This window comes from Eschrichtius robustus, chromosome 3 (assembly GCF_028021215.1).
Source record: "Eschrichtius robustus isolate mEscRob2 chromosome 3, mEscRob2.pri, whole genome shotgun sequence".
NCBI lineage: Eukaryota > Metazoa > Chordata > Mammalia > Artiodactyla > Eschrichtiidae > Eschrichtius > Eschrichtius robustus.
Window position 1 is genome coordinate 138,801,446 of NC_090826.1, and position 22,809 is coordinate 138,824,254.

The 22,809-nt window shown below is 39.8% G+C and overlaps 1 protein-coding gene across 3 annotated transcripts in view; it reads right to left on the reverse strand.

Annotated features, from left to right (window-relative positions):
- Window positions 1–13,432: 13,432 nt before the first annotated feature.
- The window catches only part of TOR1AIP2 (torsin 1A interacting protein 2), a 43,134-nt gene continuing 33,757 nt past the window's right edge, over window positions 13,433–22,809 (reverse strand). For all 3 annotated transcript variants that reach the window (XM_068541341.1, XM_068541339.1, XM_068541340.1), the window contains 3 exons: window positions 22,011–22,670; window positions 19,703–19,804; window positions 13,433–18,871 (listed from right to left, as the gene is read on the reverse strand). In XM_068541341.1, coding sequence (XP_068397442.1) covers window positions 18,111–18,871; window positions 19,703–19,804; window positions 22,011–22,670 — 1,523 coding nt within the window. In that variant the 3' untranslated portion in view covers window positions 13,433–18,110. The remainder of the gene's footprint in view (window positions 18,872–19,702; window positions 19,805–22,010; window positions 22,671–22,809) is intronic.

Consider the following 22,809-nt stretch of genomic DNA (forward strand, 5'->3'; position numbering starts at 1 on the left):
GGCTGCTCTGCTCCCAGGTGTTAGTGGGGAGGTGAGAGCGGAGAAGGAGCAGGAGGGAGGGAGTCCCAGTGTCTGGCTGGGAGGGATGGGAATGTGCTTCTGTGGGCCACCGTCTGCATCTTCACAGAGTTAGGAAACCAGAGGAGAACTGGACCTGCCACATCCCCATTGCCTCTCCCAGGGCTGGCGCCACGGGACCCACCTTCACTCGGCCCTGAATGTCCCCCCTGCCTGGATCCACGGAGAACAAAGAGAAATGATGGCTGAGCGCTACACCCTAACCCACAGGCCCCAGGGGACTCCATTTCCCTGGCTAACCACTGTATCATCACTTCCATCCCTCCTATCTGCGGGTGTAAACTTCCTAAGAAATAAAATCAAAGTCCTCTTTCTCTATTCAGTTTACAAAAGGCCAAGCCGACTCTGCAACCCTGCTGTGTGCCTATTCGTCTGTTTTTGTCACAATACTTAAAGTGTGACTTTAGGCAAGTTTTCTAAATAATTCTAAGTTATTTGGGGAAATGTATCCACAGACTCGTTTCCACTTCAAGATGGGCTAAGGCAGCTGGTGCTAGGAAACTGAGATCTGGGAAATAAGACTCTGGGGCCTATTTCTGCTAGTTCTGTAAAAGAGGATCCAACCATTCCCATGGCCCTCTCCACAGGCGCCCTTAGAGAGGGACGGCCAGCCGGGACCAGACCGCCACCAAGCTTCACCCACCGACCTCCTGCCCTGTCTGCCTTCATCCCTTGTCTGTGTCTTGCTGTGGGTGGGAAAGGGCTTCATCGGGCCAGATCATACTGCCTCTGCCTTTCCCCCTTTTCCCTTTGCTTAGAGGGTTTACAGGGTACTTTTTAGATGGGAGGAAAGAGAACCTGTAAGTATAATGTTGACACTTTGATCATGAGTTTTGTTCTGGATCTAACTACACAACTCAAGGTTAAACAGAGGCCTGAACCTCTTCACAAAGTCCTCTGAACTCTTCCCGAACATAGGGTCCAACCAAAGGGAGAGGCCATCTCCAGACAACCCACTGTCACCCACAATAACAGTGTAGCTGAGGGGGCCATGACTGAACCCCCAGGGAGGGTTCTCTCGAACTCTTCCTCAGGCAGGACTCCTGAGCGGGACAGGGTCCTGGGTGAGGGTGGGAGGAGGGTGGAGAATGGCACCTCCACATTCTCATCTCTAAAAGGCAAGACCATCAAAGGCAACCACACACAGGCTCTGAAAAATCTCAACGTTCTCCAAATCTGTGAAAGCATTGTCCAACAAACAAATTCAAATACATTCAGGAATAACAGACTTATCATGAATATTCTTAAGGGGTAATATTTTCTGCCTTTTAACCCATTCGTTGGGCAGCCCTGAACTCTTCCTGAAGCTTAGGAGATGGAACATTCACCCAGGGCCCCTGCCCTAATCAAGGCGGAAGTCCCCCTTTCTCAAGCAAACTACCCCCCACAGTCCCAGGTGAACCCGCTTCCCCAGGATGTCCTTTTCCAAGGGTGGCTGGTCTCTTGGGGACAATCTGCCCAGGCCTCCAGGGAAGTACTTGGCTCCCAACTTCTTCTCCATCCTGTCATCCCCCCCACCTCCTTCCTACACACACACTACCATCACCACCACTGCCCCCAGCAAGGAACCACAGCCACAGCCAGGAGTTGGCAGGTAGATGAGGCAGCCTTCTCCCTGAGCTCACTGGCCTCCAGTGGGCAGGACAGTTCCAGTCTTCACAGGGGTGAACATCCAGAAGCCGGGTGGCTGGATCGCATTGGGCATCTGAGATCACCTTCCCCTCCAGGTCTCAACAGAAGATGACACAGCTCATACGGCGCCAGCCATGGGCACCTGAGGCCCTGGAGGCACACAGGGCTCCTGTGCTGGCCTGTCTGCAGGTACAAGCCAGGCCCCACATCCGCGCCAACCCATCCCAATATCTGCATATCCTCCTGGGCTGCATTTTGCCTTGGGCCAGAGGTTTTCTTTCTACCCACTGGGAATTCCATCCTTATTTCTATCAAAAGATCATTCCCCTGAGAAGATCTGTGTTCCGGGTCTAATCAAACATCCTGAAATTATAGCAGAGGCCTGACCCTCCTCACCACATCCTCTGAATTCTTTCTCCAAACATATAGGGCCCAACCAAAGGAATCCAGAATGGTCAGAAGACCCCAAAGCCCAGGCCCCTGCATAGAGACCGAGGGTCTCACCAGACCCTCACCCTCCTCTTGCCTCCTTCCCACCTTATGTGGCCCCGGTACCCCCATGTGAGGAGGAGCCATGAGCTGGTGACAACGAATGAGGAGGAGCCCCAAAGAGAAAAATTAAGAGCTGAGAATTTCCAATGAGGTCAAAAAGTGGTAATATAAAATGTTGGACATCGGAAGTATACATAAAAAACAAATAAAAATGGCTTCCTATTGGGAGGGAGTGGGGAATCAATAAGATGAAGGTAGAAACAAAGCTTTTCAGTGTATGCTTGGTTATATTATTTTGACTTTGTTAACTCTACATTTTGAAAAGTTTTTTTGTCTGTTAAATTATACCAAACTGTGCGTGAGAATAAGCGGGTACCTTCGCGGCAGTCCCATGCAGGTGCGTACCCAGCTGTGAGCAGAGCCCGGGGGGAAGCCTGCTGAGGCCTGTGCTCAGATGCCTACCTGAAGAGGGGCTGAGTCTCCTAAGACGCTGCCGCATTTGGATCCTCCCAGGCCTGGGGCTGAGTCACGGCTTCTGCTGGGGACCCGTGAGTGCGCACTCTCCGCAGGCAAAGAGGCTTCTGTGCTGCAAGTAGGGAGCAGTCTTCAAGGCCAGCAGGCAGAAGGCTAGAGGGAGAAACAGTGTCAGCCAGCATAGGTTCCTGTCAGATAAATATTTTTTGAATGTTTTTTTTGTGGTAAAATATCTGTAACATAAAAATTTACAACTTTAACCATTTCGAGGTGTATGATTCCGTGGCATTAGTTCAGCAGTGGACTGATTTATTTGAGATACAATTGACATATGACATTGTATTAATTTTAGGTGTACAACATAATTTAATATCTGTATATATTGCAAGATGATCACCACAATAAGTTTAAAGGCCATTAGCACATATAGGTACACATTTGCAGTTGTTTTGTGATGAGACTTTTAAGATCTATTCTCTTAGCAACTTTCCCATATACAATATATATATATATTTTAATACAGTATTGTTAACTATAGTCACCATGCTGTACATTACGTCTCCAGGACTTTTTATCTTATAACTGCAAGTTTTACTTTTTTAAATTTGATAACAACTTAAGTTCAAACGCATTCTAAAGCTACTTTTTTACCCTCACCGCCCCGCCGTGCTATGTTTTTGATGTCACAGTAGGTTCTTTTAATACTGTGCTTCTCCAGTTCACTTGCTAGCTTTCTCCAGTAGAGAAGGCAGTGGCCAAGGGCTCAGGATCTAGGCGCTGGTCTCAGTTTTGCACTAATAACCACGTGGCCTTAGATGGTCACTAAGTCCCTCAGTTTCCCCATCTGTAAAATGAGGGATTTAGACTATACAGCTATTCCAATCATTTCATTTTGGTATTTTACACCCCCTTTTTTTAGAAGCTTCTAGGCAACAAAACTCAAAGCCAAAGTGTAAGGAGCCTATTGATTATCTAAGTCCAATCAAATGATGTCAGAACATTTCAGTAAAGACAAAACAACCTGGTTGTCAGAAACCTGACTCGTTTGTAACTTTCAGGAATTGACGTGTTGCAGAAAGTTATAAATGAAGTTCAGGGGCCAGAAACCATCATTCCCTTGGTGACCCAAGTGGCTCCCTCTGCAGCCGTGTCCACAGCTTTGAGCCATGTGACCCAATTCTAAGGGTGAACCAAAGTGCTCCCAAGCTGAGCTAGGCAGGAAGGCCAAAGGGCACAAATTGCCAAAGGGCACAAGCTGAGCTAGGCAGCAAAATAGCCATGAGAGAGAAGGGCTAACATAGGCAAAACTGTTCATTCAACTAACATTTGCTGGGGATGCAACACTAGGTAACAAACATTGTGCTAGGAGCTGGAGAAATATAACTGAAAAATACCACCCCTGCCCTCAAGAGGTTTATACTCCAGGGTGGAAAATTAACACATATTTCACAGGTGAAATACTAAACCCTCCAGGTATTTACTTGCCCTGGACTAAAACAGAGACTGGAGACTCAAAGGGTAGAAGATGGAGTTCATTGTCCTCAGACTGGCATGGTTAAAGACGGGAAGGGGCAGGGTTCATCGGCTGCCAGATGTGGCACCATTACTTTAGGAAGTTGATACCAGCCTCAGCACTTCTTTCCTGCCAGACTTTGTCCTCCTGTTAGAAAGAGCGAAATTGCTAAGTCAGCTCAGGCTGACAAATTACCATAGATAGGTGCCTTAAGCAACAAACATTTATTTCTCACAGTTCTGGAGGCTGGGAAGTCAGGATCAAGGTATTTTCAAATTTGGCATCTGGTGAGGGCCCACTTCCCAGTTCATAGATGGCCATCTTCTCACTGTGTCCTTATGTGGTGGGTGGGACGAGAGAGCTCTCTGGGGCCTCTTTTATAAGGGCGCTATCCTATTCATGAGGGCTCCACCCTCATGACCTAATCACTGCCCCGCCAAAGACCCCACCTTCTAATACCATCACGTTGTGGGGTAGGATTTCAATACATAAATCTTGGGGAGACACAAGCATTCAATCCATTACAGATGGGTCTCAGGTCACTGAGACAGGAAACCATTGATCAAGGCAATCTGTAGACAACGAAGACAGACTGAAATTCAAGCAGAGATAGGTACAGACATGCAGAGGATGTACTGGGTTAAAGACCTTGAGAAGGTGAAGATACATAATGTGGTGAATTAAAGAGACACAGGAAGAAAGAAGGTAGACTCTAAGACTCGATCCCAGCTGTCAGGATCACAGAGTCCTAGGGCTAGAAGACAGTCAGAGGTCACATAGTCACCCTCACCTCAATGCACTGTCAATGCAAATAATTGATAATCAATCTAAAAATAGAGGGGAGTTTTACTCAAGCCAAACTGAGAACTCTAGCCCTGGAGACAGCCTCTCAGTAGCTCCGAGGAATTGCTCCAGAAAGCATGGTTTTCAGCACAGTTTTATATCTTATCAGAACGAAGAACATCAAACATGACAGGGGTACATTCCTTCAAGTTTTCCAAAAAAACAGATTAGCAAGTACACAGTGAGTCAGTGAGTCAGCATGGCCTTGGCGCCTGGGAAGGGAGCCTTATCATCAAATGGTGTCCCAGGAAGGGAGGCATTTATCTTTATCTTCAAAACAGACATTCTTTACTTCTGCACAGTGCACCCTTTTCTTTAATGGTTAGGGCAGATGTACAATGTATGTGTGATGGGCCACAGACAGACTGTCCTAGTTGGCATAAAGTTCAAGCCAAATCATGTACAAGCTGGAATGACTTCCCCATACCTCAATATGAGAAAATTTCTTCCATCAGCCATTAGAAACCATCTGACAGGGGAAAAACGTGTCCTGTTTTGAGGGATAACCAGACAACTTTGGAGTCTAAGGTGATTGTTAAGAGCAAAGCCAGCCCTGGCAGAGCATGACCCGACCGTGCTTGGCAACTATGATTGAGTCAATCACAGGTATATGTTCAAGGGCAAGAGCTTGAATTTGTCTTCTCATTCTCAGAAAACTTAAGCCCCTGCTGCTTCTCTACCAAAGGGAAGAAAAGGACTGAGCTACAGAAAATATCTAGGTGGGAGGCACTTAAGAATAAAAAGGGAGTCATAATTCCCCCTTGAGTGTCAGTTTCTTAGACACTGGAGCCACAAGTACCAAACTAGGAAAGCCAGGAGTGGCTCCAGCAAGGGCAAGAAGGAAATGGAGGATCCAGGACTTGCTACAGATTTGTGGGTCTACAAGAAAGTATGTTTACAGCTTCTGGGTCAAATGTAACAGGCTTTGGTCATGCATGCATTTGTGTCTGTTCCCCACGTGGCTGACAGAGCCAAAGCCCTGTCATTTCATCGCCTCAGCAATGGTGGTGGCCAGGTCACAACCAGCCCTCGGCAGCTTTGAGGAGGAGGGGAATGTGGAATTTGGTAGACCTCGGCAGGGCAGTCGTGATGGGGATGATCAAACCTGGCAGGCACCGCTCAGCAAGCCTCCCTTCCCCCACAGGATATCCGCAGCGTCACCTGATGAATGGAACCAGTGCTCACTCCACTTTTCAATATTTTAAGAATGTTAAACTAGAGCAAATTTTAAATTACAATGCCTAGCTGTGTTTTTTCCCACAGGGGCATCTCTACTCCTCCCATAGACATCTGCTCTAAACTTTAGACAGAACATGGGATCCCAAGACCACTGGGAATTAGAAAACAGAGTGAAAATGGTAAGCAAAGGTCATTTACTCATTTTTCCCTAGTATATCTGTGAACTCAGAAAACTGTCTCTTTTTGCTTTTTAATATAGTGTGCTTTTGCTATATGACTGTGAAAAGTTCTGACAGCTGATGCTACCAGGTGGGGTTGGTGTATGGAGAGTTATTTAAAACACTAAACAACATAAATCTAGACGTTTGCATCCTTCCTCTGCAAAAGGCCATCCATGGACTTGAACAAGCCATCCCACTAGTCTTTATTTAGTGTTCTGTGTGCCGTAAACTTAGGCTCGATGCTGCCCACCAGGATGTAGGGAACCAGGATGTAGGGAGGGACAAATTATGGGGACTGAGTGCTGTCGGGACCATACCCGTGCATGCTCTGCACCCAGTTTGCTCTCCCCGTTAGATCATATCTCTTCAAGACCTTTCTGAAGGGCAGCTGTCACCTTCCCACTGGGCCTGATAGGGTCACCCCCTCAGAGGAACACTTGCATTTTCTTTCTGCGTTTTGTGTTTGGGTGCTGTCAGATGAAACCCTGTCAGGGAATAACCAGCCCCAAAACACAACTGGGAAGATAGTCTGCTGCAATGAGTGATTTGCAGGCTCTGGTGGGGTCAATCATCTCTAATTCAGGGCTGGTGACCCCTCCTGTAGCCTCTTGAAAGCACGATGCTGTTAAGCCCCCAAATATCAATCTCCTTCTTTCAGACTTTGGACAGCATGTTGTTTATGGGTATGTGACTGTCAGCAAAAAGGACATTCTGCCAAATACAAATTCTTAGTCATACTTCCCACAGATAGAAGAGGCAAGATCCTATTCAAGATTACCAACTTTCGGGGTGGAAGGAAATATTCTCCCAAACCAGGTGAAAGTTTTGATTTTTCCTAAGTCATTGAGATAGCCAATATTCTGTTCAGTTCTCTGCACACGGTGGGCACTTGGGAAATATTCACTGAACTGGAGGTAGCCTCACGCCTAAGATTACAGAAAGCAAAGTCAGGGGAGGAGACAAGAGCATTACAGGATGGGGGGGTACTAGGAGAAGACTTAAAGACCACCAGTAGCCTTGGTAAGAGGGCATTTACATCCTTAGCCCAGGAATAAATATTTTCATAGAACTTCTATTATTCATCATTATTTGCAAAATAATCAGAATTCCATGGGAGAGGGGCTTCCTTTCACCGAGAACCATGGTAGTTAGGGAGCACCACAGGCAGTATTGTTTTCTGTGAAGATCCTCAGTGAATTAAGTGATTCCAAAGATGAATAAACTCTCCCACTATTGGGGGTTGGGTGGGTGGGGAGGGACGGAGGGAGGGAGGGATCACTCTTATCTTATATTTGAGTATGAATAAAATTGATGTTTTCATAGCGCAAAAGTTAAGAACTTCACCGTACGGTAGGTTTTTAGATTTGAGAAGCACATTTTCCAGCCTCCTCTAGCTACGGTGTAATCAAAAACACAAGGCTCCCCAAACTAAGCAGTTTCTTTGCTTCTTGGATATGCAGAGTCAATGTCAGGAAGATGGCAATTTCCCACCAGATCATTAAAAATTGTAATACAATCCCTATGAAAAATACTAATCTTTTTTAGACAAGGTGATTTTAAAGTTCATTTGAAAAAATAAGTAATAATGGTAAGAACTTTCCAAAAATAAATAAATGAGCCACCACCAGTGTTAAAGCTCCAATAATTAAAACTGTGGTGTTTATGCCTAATGACCAGCTCAATGGATCAGAAAGGAAAATTCAGAAACAGGCACAAACACATATGGGAACTAAGTTTGTGACAAAGTGGCACTTCAAATCAGTGGGGGAAAGATAGATTCTCAGTAAATGATGTTTGAACAGCTACAGTAATTCAGTGAAGTAGGTCTCTCAGACTTTTTGTTAAATGTGAATATTCACTTTCAAATATGTAAACGAAGTCTATAATGTAACTCAAAGTTAAAATCACCATATGTGATAGGTTTGAAAAATTTATCATTTAATTTAATAAACAGTTATCATTGTAAGGGTAAAATACTGAATCATTTATGTTTGTGAAAGTTGTTAATTTTATGTAAAAAAATATGAACTTGAAAACAATTAATAGGGAAATAAAATGACAGTTGATATCAAGAAAGATACATTTAGGAGAATAACATTACATTCTTTTTGAGATAAACACCACTTATTAAAATGTAAATAATAATAAGGAGATGTTGGTCAAAACTTTCAGCTGTAAGTTCTGGAAATCTAAGGTACAGCATGGTGACTGCAGCTAATACTGTATTGTATACTTGCAATTTGCTAAGAGAGTAAATCTTGTGTTCTCACCACAAAAAAGGGTAACTATGTAAGTTGATGAATATGTTAATTAACTTGATTGTGGTGATCATTTCACAATATACGTATATCAAATCATCATGTTGTACACCTGAAATATATATTAGTTTATTTGCCAATCATACCTCAATAAACCTGGAAAAATGTAAATAATTCAAAGCAGATAAGAGATTAGATATCATAATTTTAATCTTCCTATGATTATTTGGGGTGCTATTAGTTAACAAAATAGTCTTTAAAAACTGTATTTAATTTTTTTAAGTATGTAATAGGGAAGAACCTTCGTATTCTATTACAGGTTAATCACTAAAGAGGTGTTGCCTATAAGCTTAAATTATACATAATGGCCCATCTCTGGGAACCCTGCCTCCCAGGTAATGAGCATTAAGCTAAAATGCTTCGCAGGAATCATCCTGACCAGGCCCACCTGTGAATGACTACAGGAGGAAAGAAATTAACACATCTTCCCAGAGGCTGATGGGAACCAGGAAATGCTTGACTCTGCTCCCTCCCCTTTTAGTATAAAAGAAGTCTGAATTCTAACTCAGGTAAGATGGTTTTTTGTGACACGGGTTCGCCATCTTCTTGGTCTGCTGGCTTTCTGCATAAAGTTGCTATTCTTTGCCCCATCAACTCGTCTCTCCACTAACTGGCCTGTCATGCGGTGAGCAGTACGAGCTTGGACTCGGTAACAGGTATTTATTTCCATTTAGGTCAATGAGTCTTTTTTTAAAAAGTCTTATTAGGAATTTTTCACATCTTGTACAGATGCATTAAAAATAAGATGTCAACTTTGCCACCTCAAACTATCATGGGGAGGAAATAATTCCAAAATTATGTATAAGAACACCTACAAATCAGATGTAATAAAGAACAGAGTGTATGAAGAAAAGAAGTACAATATAAATGCTAACAACTCTTATTAAATAATATTATTTAATAATACAAAGGGACATTTAGTCATATGAAAAGAACATTAACGGTTTTGACAGCATGCTGGATTGATGATGAATTCATCTGTGCTTCTGCTTTTCTTGCTTTCTGAGAAATTTCTGAGAATTCCTGATCATTCAGAAAGCAATATGGTGAAAATCTGATTGAAGAAATATACACCTTATCTATGCTGTTTCTTTTGTAATTGGAATAGCTAACCACTTGGTAATCCTGCCCCAGACTTTCACCACTAAATAATAACCATTGAACTGATGGCTCTTGTAAAAGGTACTTTCCTTCTTTGTTTAAATTTGTTAATCCAGGCATTAAGTTTAAAGACAACTCTACAGGAAGAAAGACTATTACCTCGAGTTCACATGTAGTGATTATTTGGGGTGATATTTTTTAATTAAAAAAAGGGGGAGAATCGTTTTTCTTCCTATACCTACCAAGAGTATAATGTAAAAAATGGCACCAGCTCTTCTGTTGTGGCTCCTGTTTATTCTGACTGCTGCTGTATACTTAAATTTTCAAATCAAATGCAGTCGCTAAAGTTTTTGTTTTGTTCCTTTTTTGTTAGTTTCCAGTAAGCATACTGACATTCTTCTAAAAGCCATTCATCTAGATTTTACCTGGAGAATATTCTACATACAGCTTACTTTCTCAGTGAAACTCATAAACAAATGAACGAAAAATTGATAAAATGTTGTGCCATATCATTGACAGTAGACCAACCAGTAGTAACCAGAAGCATATGTTTGCACTGTTCAGTAATGTGTCTGACGAGTAATTATAGCCCCACATCATGTACTGAAATTACTGGCTATAATCAGAAAGATAGTGGGGCATATTCAAATTATCTTTCTCCAGCCAAACTACATGGCGTATAAGAAATTATGAAACTGACTTGTAGCATACTTATAGGAGGCATTCAAACAAGATGTTTTTTAAAAAGCTGCTTGAAACAAAAGAATTACTCAAGTTTTGTGGATAACAATACTAATTTTGCAGGGCTTGCCTAGCAGCCATCTTGCTTATATAACCAAACTGGTGTGCCTCACATGGGGCACACCAGAGCCTCTGCCTGACTGGATGCAGGCCCAGGAGGCCTATGGCTTTAGCCCCACTCAGCACTTTGTTTTTACTGCTTCTGATCCTCAAAGGTGCATCTCTTTGCTTTGTGTTATTTTTGTTTTTTAACTTTATTGAAGTATAGTTGATTTACAATGTTGTGTTAATTTCTGCTATACAGCAAATTGATTCAGTTATACATATATATATTCTTTTCTTTTCCATTATGGTCTATCACAGGATATTAAATATAGTCCCCTGTGCTATACAATAGGACCTTGTTGTTTATCCATCCTATATATAATAGTTTGCATCTGCTAACCCCAAACTCCCAATCCTTCCCTCCCTCACCCCCTTGGCCACCACAAGTCTGTTCTCTATGTTTGTGAGTCTGTTTCTGTTTTGTAGATAAGTTCATTTGTGTCATATTTTAGATGCCACATGTAAGTGATATCATATGGTATTTGTCTTTCTGACTTTCTTCACTTAGTATGATAATCTCTAGGTCCATCCATGTTACTGCAAATGGCATTATTTCATTCTTTTTTATGGCCGAGTAATACTCCATTGTATGTACATACCACATCTTCTTTACCCATTCATCTGTCAATGGACATTTAGGTTGTTTCCATGCCTTGGCTATTGTGAATAGTGCTGCTATGATCATAGGGGTGCATGTATTTTTTCAAATTAGAATTTTGTCTGGGTATATGGCCAGGAGTGGGATTGCAAGATCATATGGTAATTCTATTTTTAGTTTTCTGAGGACCCTCCATACTGTTTTCCATAGTGGCTGCACCAACTTAGATTCCCACCAACAGTATAGGAGGGTTCCCTTTTTCCACACCCTCTCCAGCATTTGTTGTCAACTTTTTAATGACAGCCATTCTGACTGGTGTGAGGTGGTACCTCATTATAGTTTTGATTTGCATTTCTCTAATAATTAGTGATGATGATGGCTCTGTGTTTTTCAATTTCCCTTGAATTTATTCTATCTATTATTGTTCCATGTTTGGAGTTACAAAAAGATGTTAAAATGGCATCTTAGGTAATATGATAATAAAAGGCATTACAGAGTTGACGGTTCATCTTAAGTACTGGTTTGTATATTAGAAAATTAGGGATCCTAAAAAGTGTCAGGCTACAGGTCAAAAAAGACGATTTGTGTCTCATTTGTACTGTTTGTGTGTATGAGGGCCTCCGCAGGCCCTAAATTCATGTCTCATGTGGATGGATTCCTCAGTAGAGTGTGCCCTGCACATATATAAAACAGGATCTCCTTAAGTAGCTAAGGACTTCACTTAGTAGCTAAGATCATTCCCTAGTTTAGCTTGATGAAGTTACTTTGTTAAAGAAAAAAATATCCAATGATCCATCTTAAAAATGGTAAGGCAGACTTGATTCAGGACCCTCATTATAGGTATAGGGACCACTGCAGTGGGATGTCACAGTGGGGAGAGAGATTGGGTTCAACTCCAAATACAGCTTGGGCAAGGAGGAATTTATAACCAAGGAGCAGGGATGGAAAACTACTAAGAGGAAACACCAAGGAAACGGGGGTTCTGGCTAAAGTGACCTATCAGCATTCTTACTGAAGGCAGGCCAGAGTGATCAGACATCACCTAGGGGATGCTGGAAGATGAGGAACCAGGTAGGATATTGAGGGTGTGGGGTTCTAGTTAAATTGACTTAGCAGGATTCTTGCTAAAACTATGTTTTCCAAAGAAGTACACAGATAGGCCTAGAAAAATATTCAGGAGCCTGACTAAAGTTTGGTCAAGCAAAGAATCATTGTCAGCTTCTGCATCAAACATTCCATGACCCAGACTGCAACTTCAGACTTGACATCATTTTTATTGTATACTATTTAAAATTACAATTCCTACAGTAACTAATTAACTCCTAGCACCTCTCTTCCTTATTAATCAGTTTTCACAGTATTGAGGCTTAAGTCTGTTCCAACGTATTTGGAGAAGTATCTTAACATCCTCTAGTGGTGAGTTTATGAATTAAAAAAAAAATCATGTTGCTGAAAACCCTATGTTCTTTGCCTTCAGGCTCCTCTTATCCTTTGACTTTAGCCCATTCCACTGAAAGCTCTTATTTAAGACATGCTGACTCCCAAGAGTTCCTATTTTTCTAAACTGCAGGAATAAATCTTTCAGATTTTCAAAACTGAATTCAGATTTGGTGGAAAACTGTTCAATAAAATGTCGATAGGTCTGTTGTTTTTAGTTGGGTACAAACAGTGGGGACAGAAAGCTGGGAGAAGGGTGGGTGAGGGGCTGAGATGGGTATTCAGGTGCTTCTGCGCTCTAACTCTGGTTTGACAGCATTTCACGGCAGAAATTCTTAACACACTCTGTCCTCTCCCACCCCCGACACACAACTGAAAGATGTCCACTCTTAAGATTAACACATTCCCAATCAGCACACTAGGTTAGGAGCAATTCCCAGAGCTCTTCTTACAAGCCCTCTCTCTCCCCTACTGAAGAAAACCTCGTTAAGTAGAAATAGCACACGAAGAATGCTAAATGAGGCCTGCAACTGATGGCGGAGTGCCTCCTGACACGCACAGGATTCTTTGGCTCTTGAACTTATTACCAAAGGAGGGCAGTTTCTTTTCCCATCATTGATGACCATATGCCCATTTCTATAAACTTGCTATCTGGGGAACTATAATCAAGAATGAGTCAACGGAGAAAAATTAAGGAGATTTATTTTTCGTAAAACCACACAACTAATTTGAATAAGGCACATTCTTCAACATCTAAAAGAAACAAATGCAAACACAGTCATGGTTACCTAAGAAAGAAGGGGGATGACGAGAATTTTGACATTAATACTGGCAAAGCCCGTTTCTTTTTGTTAGGTTAAAAAAAAAAGCAAATTGCAGTTGTTTGAAAGTCAATGTGCTGTTTCTTTTATGACAGGGATGGCAAACAGATTTAAATCTCCTGTAATCCGCTCAACCAGAAGCAGCTGCCTGGAGATTTGGGCTGAGAAGGCTGAGGCTAGTGTGGGCACAGGGAGAAGTAAGGCTGGAACTGCCATGGGCCTTCACATCTTCTTGCCAGCTCTACCCTACCTACTGAGCCCACTGCTTCCCAAGTCTAAAAATGTTCTTTTTGGTTCAGGTAACTGCTCTTAGCCAAGGGCAAATTTAGTTTATGAAGCCTCAATGAGGAAAAGTGGGAGATCATTTCCCAGTATAGGAACCAACCTATGGAGTTTTAAAGACATCGAAACAAGCTGAAATAAACACAGCATATAATCCTGGAAGGAAAGGCATTGAAAACTGAATTATTTATATCTTTGCCAATTATTTACAGATTAGGGGATACTGGTTGTGTTCTCAGGCCCTTTGGATAAGGCTAGTGCTCTTAACTAGTTTGTATATATATTTTTAAAAACAGGTCGAGAAGCACTGCCATATACAGAACTGATAGGGCCGTGTATTAGTTGGAAATGAGTTTCAGTAGCCCAGTCTCAGTCTGAATGAGGCAAATTTAGGCCCACATCATCAGCTACTTTACAACCTAATACCTAAAACTTAACATAATAGGAATAAGGCATATTTTAAAGTCATCTGGAAAAACTGTTTTACACAGGTTATCTTAATTTAGTTCTCTCTAGAATTGGTAACACCTTCTTTGCAAATATATTGTTATTCATAGCAAGTATTTCCCGTGTGACTCATAAGCCTCAGTATTTCATAATCTCATAGATACCCTTAGAAATATTTTAAAATAATCATTTCATCATATTTCTATGGATTATGATAGCGATTCATAATCATTAATATTCACAATACATATATAAAGACAAACATCAACATTCCCATCGAACAAGTGATACAGTGTTCAAGGTACTTTAATTTTTGAAAAAACCAAAAACAACAGAAAACAGAACCACTATAACTTTTCAACAAATTTCAAAATGAAATATATTATGCTCAGATTGGTGGACAAAATATTAAAATGAAGATTAATATTTAACCATACATTCAACAGGAAAAGCAGATTAAAAACTGCATTTATAAAATGACATATTGAGGGCTTTACAAAGATGTCTTGGTTTATTTTTATAATTGTTATGTTTTATTTTCAGATGATAAAAGAAAAAAGGTATCATGTTCCTATTTGAAAGTACTTCTCTACAAATAAACTGTGTATGGATATAAGCTTTAGTCCCAATAAATGATAATCGGCTATAATGATTATATCTTCTACTTAACATTAGTTTTTGAAGTAAGTACTAGACACCTGACTATGCTGCATAAAAACTGGTCAGATGTATGCAAATACAGTCCCGGTGAAGATCATCTTGCTGAATTAGTATCACTTTTACATGCTGAATTTGTTATATTTTATCATCAATGCTCCTTATGTTTCTTGTATAAAACAAACAAAAACTGTGAAAGGGTCAAAACCACCTCAGCTGCTAACACTGTTCAACTGTGTCATTACCTGGAGGATGGTGGGTCACAGGCCTGCTGAACCTTACCACATAAGCTTGGCAGCTTTCAAATGAAATATATTTAAATGACTTTACTGATTTAAAAATTAGAAGTAGAAACAACAGCATTGCTACCTTTAGTTATATGAATCCCCTGGAACTCCTCTGCCAACCCTTGGGAACTAACTGGGAAACCTAAAATTCACCCCACAGGGGAAAAAACTCAAGTCGAGAGACAGTTTATAATTCTACCAGTTGGTTCTAGAACTCTGGTATCACTCAAGAAGTGATTTATGTTAATATATAACATAATTAGAGTTGTTCTATGATAATAATTAAATGGTGATGTTTGGGTATCATATATCATGTCACATGCCCACAAGTCATTGTTCTAAGTCAAACAAGCAAACTATCTGTTATAGTAATGAAAGATGAACTACTAGACACACAAAAGAAAATTTAGAAACTTGAAAAATGTAAAAAATAGGTACAATTGAATAGAAATTAACCTAAGCGTACATTAGGTAATAGATTTTATTTGTACATTTAAAAAATATAAAGTTTTATGCTTTAAGAATAATCATTTAAAAAAAAAAAGAATAATCATTTTATTCATGAGGACACAGAGCTAATATACTGCTTCTTTTAAAAATGATTTTTGAAATAGTGGACAGAAAACTGACAACAGTTTCAGTTGATTGCACTTATACATGGAAGGAGACATGTTTTTTTAACAGAGGCTGAACAGTAAAAAAAAAAAATTGTGACATTTGGAAATATTTTCTAAATTACACTGAAAGGAAATGATGAAAAACCATATTCAACTGAAAGATGAAACAGTCTTTGTCTCAGCTGTGATCTGAGTCACTGACAGATTAGATGTGCATACTTCATACTGGTTCTTTATAAATCTGAGGTAGCACAGGTCAGCAGGCACCAGTTCTACAAGGCACCAATGGTTTTGTGTGATGTAATGCTAGCATCTGAGATCTAGAAATATCAAAAAATATTGAATATGACATATAGATTTTTCTTCAATTTCTGCTGATTTTAAATTGGATTGATATTATATTCACTATGCTTTAACTTTTTGTTCAGGAAGGTCTCTCCTCAAATCTAGCGGAAAAGTCCTTCACAAAGTCCCAAATGAAAACAGTTCCTTTAGGTATGGCCTTACGCTCAGTTGAGCACAATGTCAGGTCTTGGTTAGAACAGATCTGTTTTTCCTGTGACAAACACTTTCAAACAGATTCTTTCCCCCATGTCTTTATGCTCTCTGTTTAGGGATCAACAAAGACCCCTATATCTTCTTACTGTTTCCGAAAATCCTTCCATACTTTAGTCACACGACTTCAGAGGCCAAAACCTAACTGAAATATTCCAGGTTCATGGTGATAGTTCCTAGGTATGTCATGTAATGGGACAAATCCTTCATTAGGTCAAGATCATTTTACTAAAGTTCTGCCTTCGGGGTTGAGATGCAAATCAACAATCAATCACTGTCTCCATAAACATCTTTCTCAAGCTTTCTTACAATCACAGAACATGGTCCAACAATTAATACTAGCTGTTAAAACCTCTTAGAATCTATCTACCATTTCCACTTCCTCTCGCTAAGTATAACATGTCTTGCATTTTTCTAATTGTTAACCTAATCATACTTCTAACTAGCTGGTCAAGAAATGAACTGCATTAGATAAATGTTCCATCACTGTATAATAAGTAAACAGTATGGTAAAGTTACGCTAATGTACCTATATAAAAATCTACGATTCAACTGGTTATTAAAATCTGTTCTGCTTAAAGCACTCAAACTCTCATTGTAGACAATTATAAAATTCCATTCAGGGGAGACAGAAATGATAACAGAGATTAACAAAAGCATAGAAATATGCTAGTAAATACTAGTTTATACATTCTGCTATTCATCTGTTAAGTCTTTATTCTTCATAAATAGCATGTCTCTTGATAAACCTGTATTTTATTTTCTACCTACTCATGAGTTTTAATATTTTCATTTTTTTTCCTATCTTCCAAGACGCTTTTTCACTTAATCAGTGATTTTCAAACTTCATTATCAGTGGAACTCTTTATTCCAATTAAATCCAATTAAATCTTATGGAGGAGCCCAATATATAAAATGGGAAAAAGCAGAACTTCTTTGATACAAAGGGGAGGGGTGCCAGTAGACAGCCTGAAAACCACTGCTCTAAATCATTCAAGAAAATTGAAGCAAAGACACAGCCAGTTGGAATTTCTTCATTTGCAGTGATTATAAACAATTCCCCCATTGTTTTCAATTTTTAAGAACATTTCTTGAGCACAGCTGCTTTTCCCTCAGAGCTCATTAATGGAACAAAAACACAGTGCCTTACATATACTATTTAGGTAAATAAGTATCTGAATTCTTATTTCCTTTTTCATACTATTAAAGAGTACAAAAAAGCATAAGATGTAATCCCACAACTAGGTTATTAAAATGAATTTTAAAAATATTTAACATGTGGTATAGAAATTTTTAAAAAATTTTTCACTGTTTTATGATTGTAATTGCTTTAATCTGAGTCCAAATACTATCCAAAAGGCTCCTTAGAGTCTCAAGAAAACAAAAATCACTCTGTAGTTACTGAGAAGATTATCTTCCCATGTAATGATTCTGTTGCTCTACTTTTGGATTGAAGAACATTCCTCAGTTATATATACCTGATTTGCTTGAAAGGCAAGGAAAAAAAGTCAGGTCAACTTTTAGCTTTGTCATGCTTAGATTAGAAAGATTTTACGAAAATTAAAAAATGAAAATTTCTTTTCTCAAATAAGCTCATTTGTGCTTTCCAGGCTATTTCCTCACATTCGTCAACCTCCTTCCATATAAATGGAAGGCTTTTAAACTGCCTTTTTAATAAACCCATGCTGACCATAACCAACTCTGTGCTTAGCTTATAGAAAGCAGCCCTGTTCCTCTATGCTCCTCACTGGCTGGACGGGCAGCACCAGGTGGGAAATACGGCTCCACAGTCCACTCAGCTTGTCTGAATCCATGTGGCTGAAGGAGCTGGGAGTGTTAGAGTTGGTAAACCTCGCCCAAAGTAAATCTCGCACTTTCTCTTCAGTTTCCCTTGGGCCGACACTTGCTTCTAATGTTTCCTCCTCCAGTAGGATGGTCAGGACCAGGGCCACATCTTTAAAGGCAGCGTTCTCATGGTCACAGTACTTGTAGAAGATCAAGGTGGAGCCTGCAGGAAGGGATTCAAAGCGGTGGACCACAGCAGCCTTCTGGCCCTTCTTAAATCCAGAGCTCAGCTCCTCGTCAACTGACTCCTTGACCGTATCACTGTCCTGAAAGGTTTTTCCAGCTCCATCAATCTGAATGGCAGAGACTTTCTGGGCGGACGTGTAGGCATCCGCAACGTGGTGGCTGAGGCACTTCAGGGTCTCTCTTCCCTCTCGAGCTGCTGTAAATATGATGGTGGCTGGCTCAGTGGGGTGTGAAGCATTGAGGTGCTTCTGGAGAAACTTACGTCCTCTCTGCCACAGAAAGGAACTCTGGCCTGGAAATTTATCCTTCAAATGGCTGAAATGAACCAAGAAGGCCTCCAAAGCTGGATTTTTGGGCACTTGCTGGGCCGGAGAGGAATAATAGCTATTAACAGAACTTAGCAAAACAAGAGTCAGAACCAGGGAGCCAAGAAAGATGGAGCCTATCAGAGAAAGAGAAAATAAAAGACAAAATTAGAGAGAATATGAGTCAGAAATAAAGCCTGTGGTAAACTGAAAAGAGGCAGATACGCTGTCAGATTTTACTGGCCTGCGGTGAGTTTCTTTTGCCTAAGTCCTTTAAACTTTCAGCTGTTGAAATCTACTGGAAATATTTTTTCTTTAATTTCTTAAGAAGAAATTTGAAGATAACAACATCTTTGTTAAAAGGTAAAATCTAAGTTTATATATTTTTTGCTATAGGTACTGATGTGATTTAGAAATGAACTATCAGTATATTCTTCTACCGTCTCAAAAATATCTACTACCTACCTGTAGATAGGTCATTTTTTCCTAAACAGTCAAAATGTAGAAATGCCATTTGAGAAGTTAATACTTTCTTTTTTATTGAAAAGACAGTTAAACTTTAACAGGGAACTATATTCATATATCTTATAATAGCCTATAATGAAAAATAATCTGAAAAAAATATACATATATAACTGAATCACTTTGCTGTCCACCTTAAACTAACACAATACTGTTAATCAACTTTACTTCAATTAAAAAAAATCAGTTTAGTTTCTTGTTTATGAAAAGCCCTTCCTCCAGTGGGAATTCCCATTTTGTTAAGGATGGCAAAATATTGGCCGCCACCCCTAAGGGAAAAATCCCCAGAACTCTATTGCTCTATTCTAATATTACTATCAAACATTAAAAAAAATATTAAAAACAATGTTAAAACTATTTAAATCTGCTAGTTTTCTAGGCACTTCTCTGAGGATTTCTGAATGTGAATCACTACAGTTACACTACAAGACCAGTTTTGTTCTCACCATAGCTCAGAAAATCCTTTTTATTAATCCTTCTTATGGTATCCTGTGCATTCTCTTTGTTTCCTTCCAATTTTTGTGTCTCTTGTTGATGTCTCTCAACCTCTGGGAAAAAAAAAAAAAGGAACATTATTTTTAGACAGCACACTAATGAGAGTGTGTATACCTTTATACCTCTTACCAAAGCAAAGAATTACCAGACAGGATTTCCATACTTTATAAAATTTTGTTTTATACAAAGCTAACTTCCTGTCTTTTCCTTAAGGCTCACCATTACCTTTATTCTACTTAGAATAAAATGAAATGCTGTGAAATTCACTTAAGGATACTGTTGCTACATCCACAATTCTTCACTGGCTCTTACATCAAGGACAAAGAAACAAGCATCCTAATATTGCAGCCAAACCTATCTAACATGTGATTTAAGAAGGGATTTAAGAAATATTGTACACAAGGCTCAACATCACAGGGCAATGATGCTCTAATGCCAGTGTTCACATCTCAAGGGGCTCCTCAAGACCCCCTAATATACAAATAACAGAGACATTAAGTTTAGAGACAGGAGAGATTACTGTACAGTAATAGCTTACCTTTGCAAAATAGCTTACAAAAGCAAGCTTGAAACTTAGCGAATGAGGTATACAAAGCAAGGAATACAAGGTTAAGAAAATTTATGAACTATATAAAAATGTAGGTGTGGGGTGAGACACCAATCATAAAATGCGTGGGTGAAAAGGAGGGCAGTATTTTGTAGACTTTGAGCTAAGTCCCTCGAGTCTAGATGTGTGCTTGACCCCAGCCAGGTACCTCATATAACAATGAAAGCTGACTATTGCCCATAACCCTTACTGGAGAAATAACTCAAATAGCATACTCTATTAACATAAAGAAGTAGAGTCATCTTCACCTATAAACGACAGTTCATTTAGTCATATCACACCAAAACACGGGTTTTTAAAATATCATGTCACAGAGTTTAAGGACTGAAAGGATCTTTAATGATCACCTACTCTAGCCCCCTACCTTACCTATTGTGACAAAAGGTCCAGGGATGTTAAGGGCTTTGCCCAAGGTCACATAAAGAGATATGGCCAAGCTGGGATTAGAATGAGGTTCCTCATCTCCTAGGTTAGCTCAATCCATTATATTATGTTGCTTCCCACACATAAACTGCATTTTTAAAACAGTATTTTCTTCCTCTACTCAGTGCACCTGCATACCGGTGAAATTCTGATGGCAGATAATGGTCCATACAAATCATATCCACTCATTCATTTAACAAATATTCATAAAGTCACTTCTCTCTGCCAAGTGCCACAGAAACACAATAAATGAGAGAGACACACCCCTTGCCTTCACTGAAGTTACAGACTTCATATATTTGAGATCAGCCATTGAAACATATATTTGAGATCAGCCATTGACTTATGGTGAAACATGGAATTCTAGCCCTTAGTCAAGTCCCTGATGAACAGAATATCTTATATTTTATATTTCTTTGCTCTGGCAAATAGGCATTTCAGACTGAGCTTTCAGAGTACTTATAAAATACAAATCCACACAGTCCAAATCCATAAAATCACTGAAGGTAAAAAAAGCTGGAAGAGACCAGCTGGATAGCATCTTGTCCTACTCCTTCAGTCTGCAAATAGGAAACTGAAGTACCAGGAAGTTGAGAGATTTGCTTAAGTTCACCCAAGTTAGGAAGTGGTAGGGCCACAACTAGAATTCACATCTCTTGAGTTCCAGTGTAAAGACTTTGCACATTCCAACTATTATCTTTGTAAGGAATGATACGATGCTGTTCTCCTTAATATACAAGTGGGGAAAATCAGGTATAGAAAAATTAAGTAATTTGCTTAAAGTCCTATAAAACTGAAAGATGACCGAGTTAAGGGTCCTATACCACTGATGTTGGTTTTTAAATATACCTATCTCTTGATTTATGTAGCATTTAGTTTCCCCCAAAGTAAAAGATTTTAAAAAGTAAAAGTGAAGATATGCTCATTAGAAATAAACAAAAAGCCAGAGGTAAATTTTTTAGAAGTCATGCCTTTAAAAAAAATCATACTGGATTCATACAGACAGTAAATAAATAAAAACTGTTAAAAAATGCAGCTTATGTGTGGGAAGCAACTTAATGTAGTGGAATGAGCTAGTTTAGGAGATGAGAAACCTCATTCTAATCTCAACTCAGTTATATCTCTTTATGTGACTTTGGGCAAGGTGCAAAGGCCTTAATCCTATGAAGGAAAGAGAAGTTCTCTGAAAAGAACAGTACAAAACAGGACAAGCTCAGGGGTTCTCTCACCTGGTGCCAGCAGTCGCTTCCTCAGCGTGTCCTGGCTCTCCAGCCCTGTACTGGAATGCTCAGGACTCTGGGCATCCTGAGGGTCAAGGACAGGTGGCTCCTGCAAAGCTCCGGGTCTGTCGCTCACATGCTCAGGGAGGGCTGCAGAGCTGCTCACTAAGTGTGCGTCTGTTCTTCCCACCTTGTCACTTGGAGAACAGTTGGGTTCTGGATCCAAGAGGTCTTCACCGAGACTTTCTAAAGGGAGTTGATGCCCTTGTTCTCCACCCTGGAAAGTCTGGCTGTTCTCACCTTCTGTATCCTTTGGATATTTCCTATAATCTGTTTCATCTGGAATTTCTGATTGATCATCTGTATTTGTACTTCCTGGACATTCTGATTGATCATCTGTATTTGTACTTCCTGGACATTCTGATTGATCATCTGTATTTGTACTTCCTGGACATTCTGATTGATCATCTGTATTTGTACTTCCTGGACCTTCTGATTGATCATCTGTATCTGTACTTCCTGGACCAACTGATTCTATCTCTTGGTGGTCTTTGTTAAGACCAGAGGCAGGGTTTGGGGTTTGAGCTTCTTCAGTGGTGCTTGCTGTGACTGTAGTCTCCTGTGCCTGACAATTTATTGATGGATCACTTTCCAAATCCTTTTGAGGGTCTATTGAGATAAAAATTTATAATTTTTATTAAAAAAATTTCCCTATATTTTTGTATTTTAACAAGGTCCCTGATTAATAGAAATATTTATATAGATTTTTATGGCTTATGAGGCACTCTTCCTAAACATTATTTCTCTT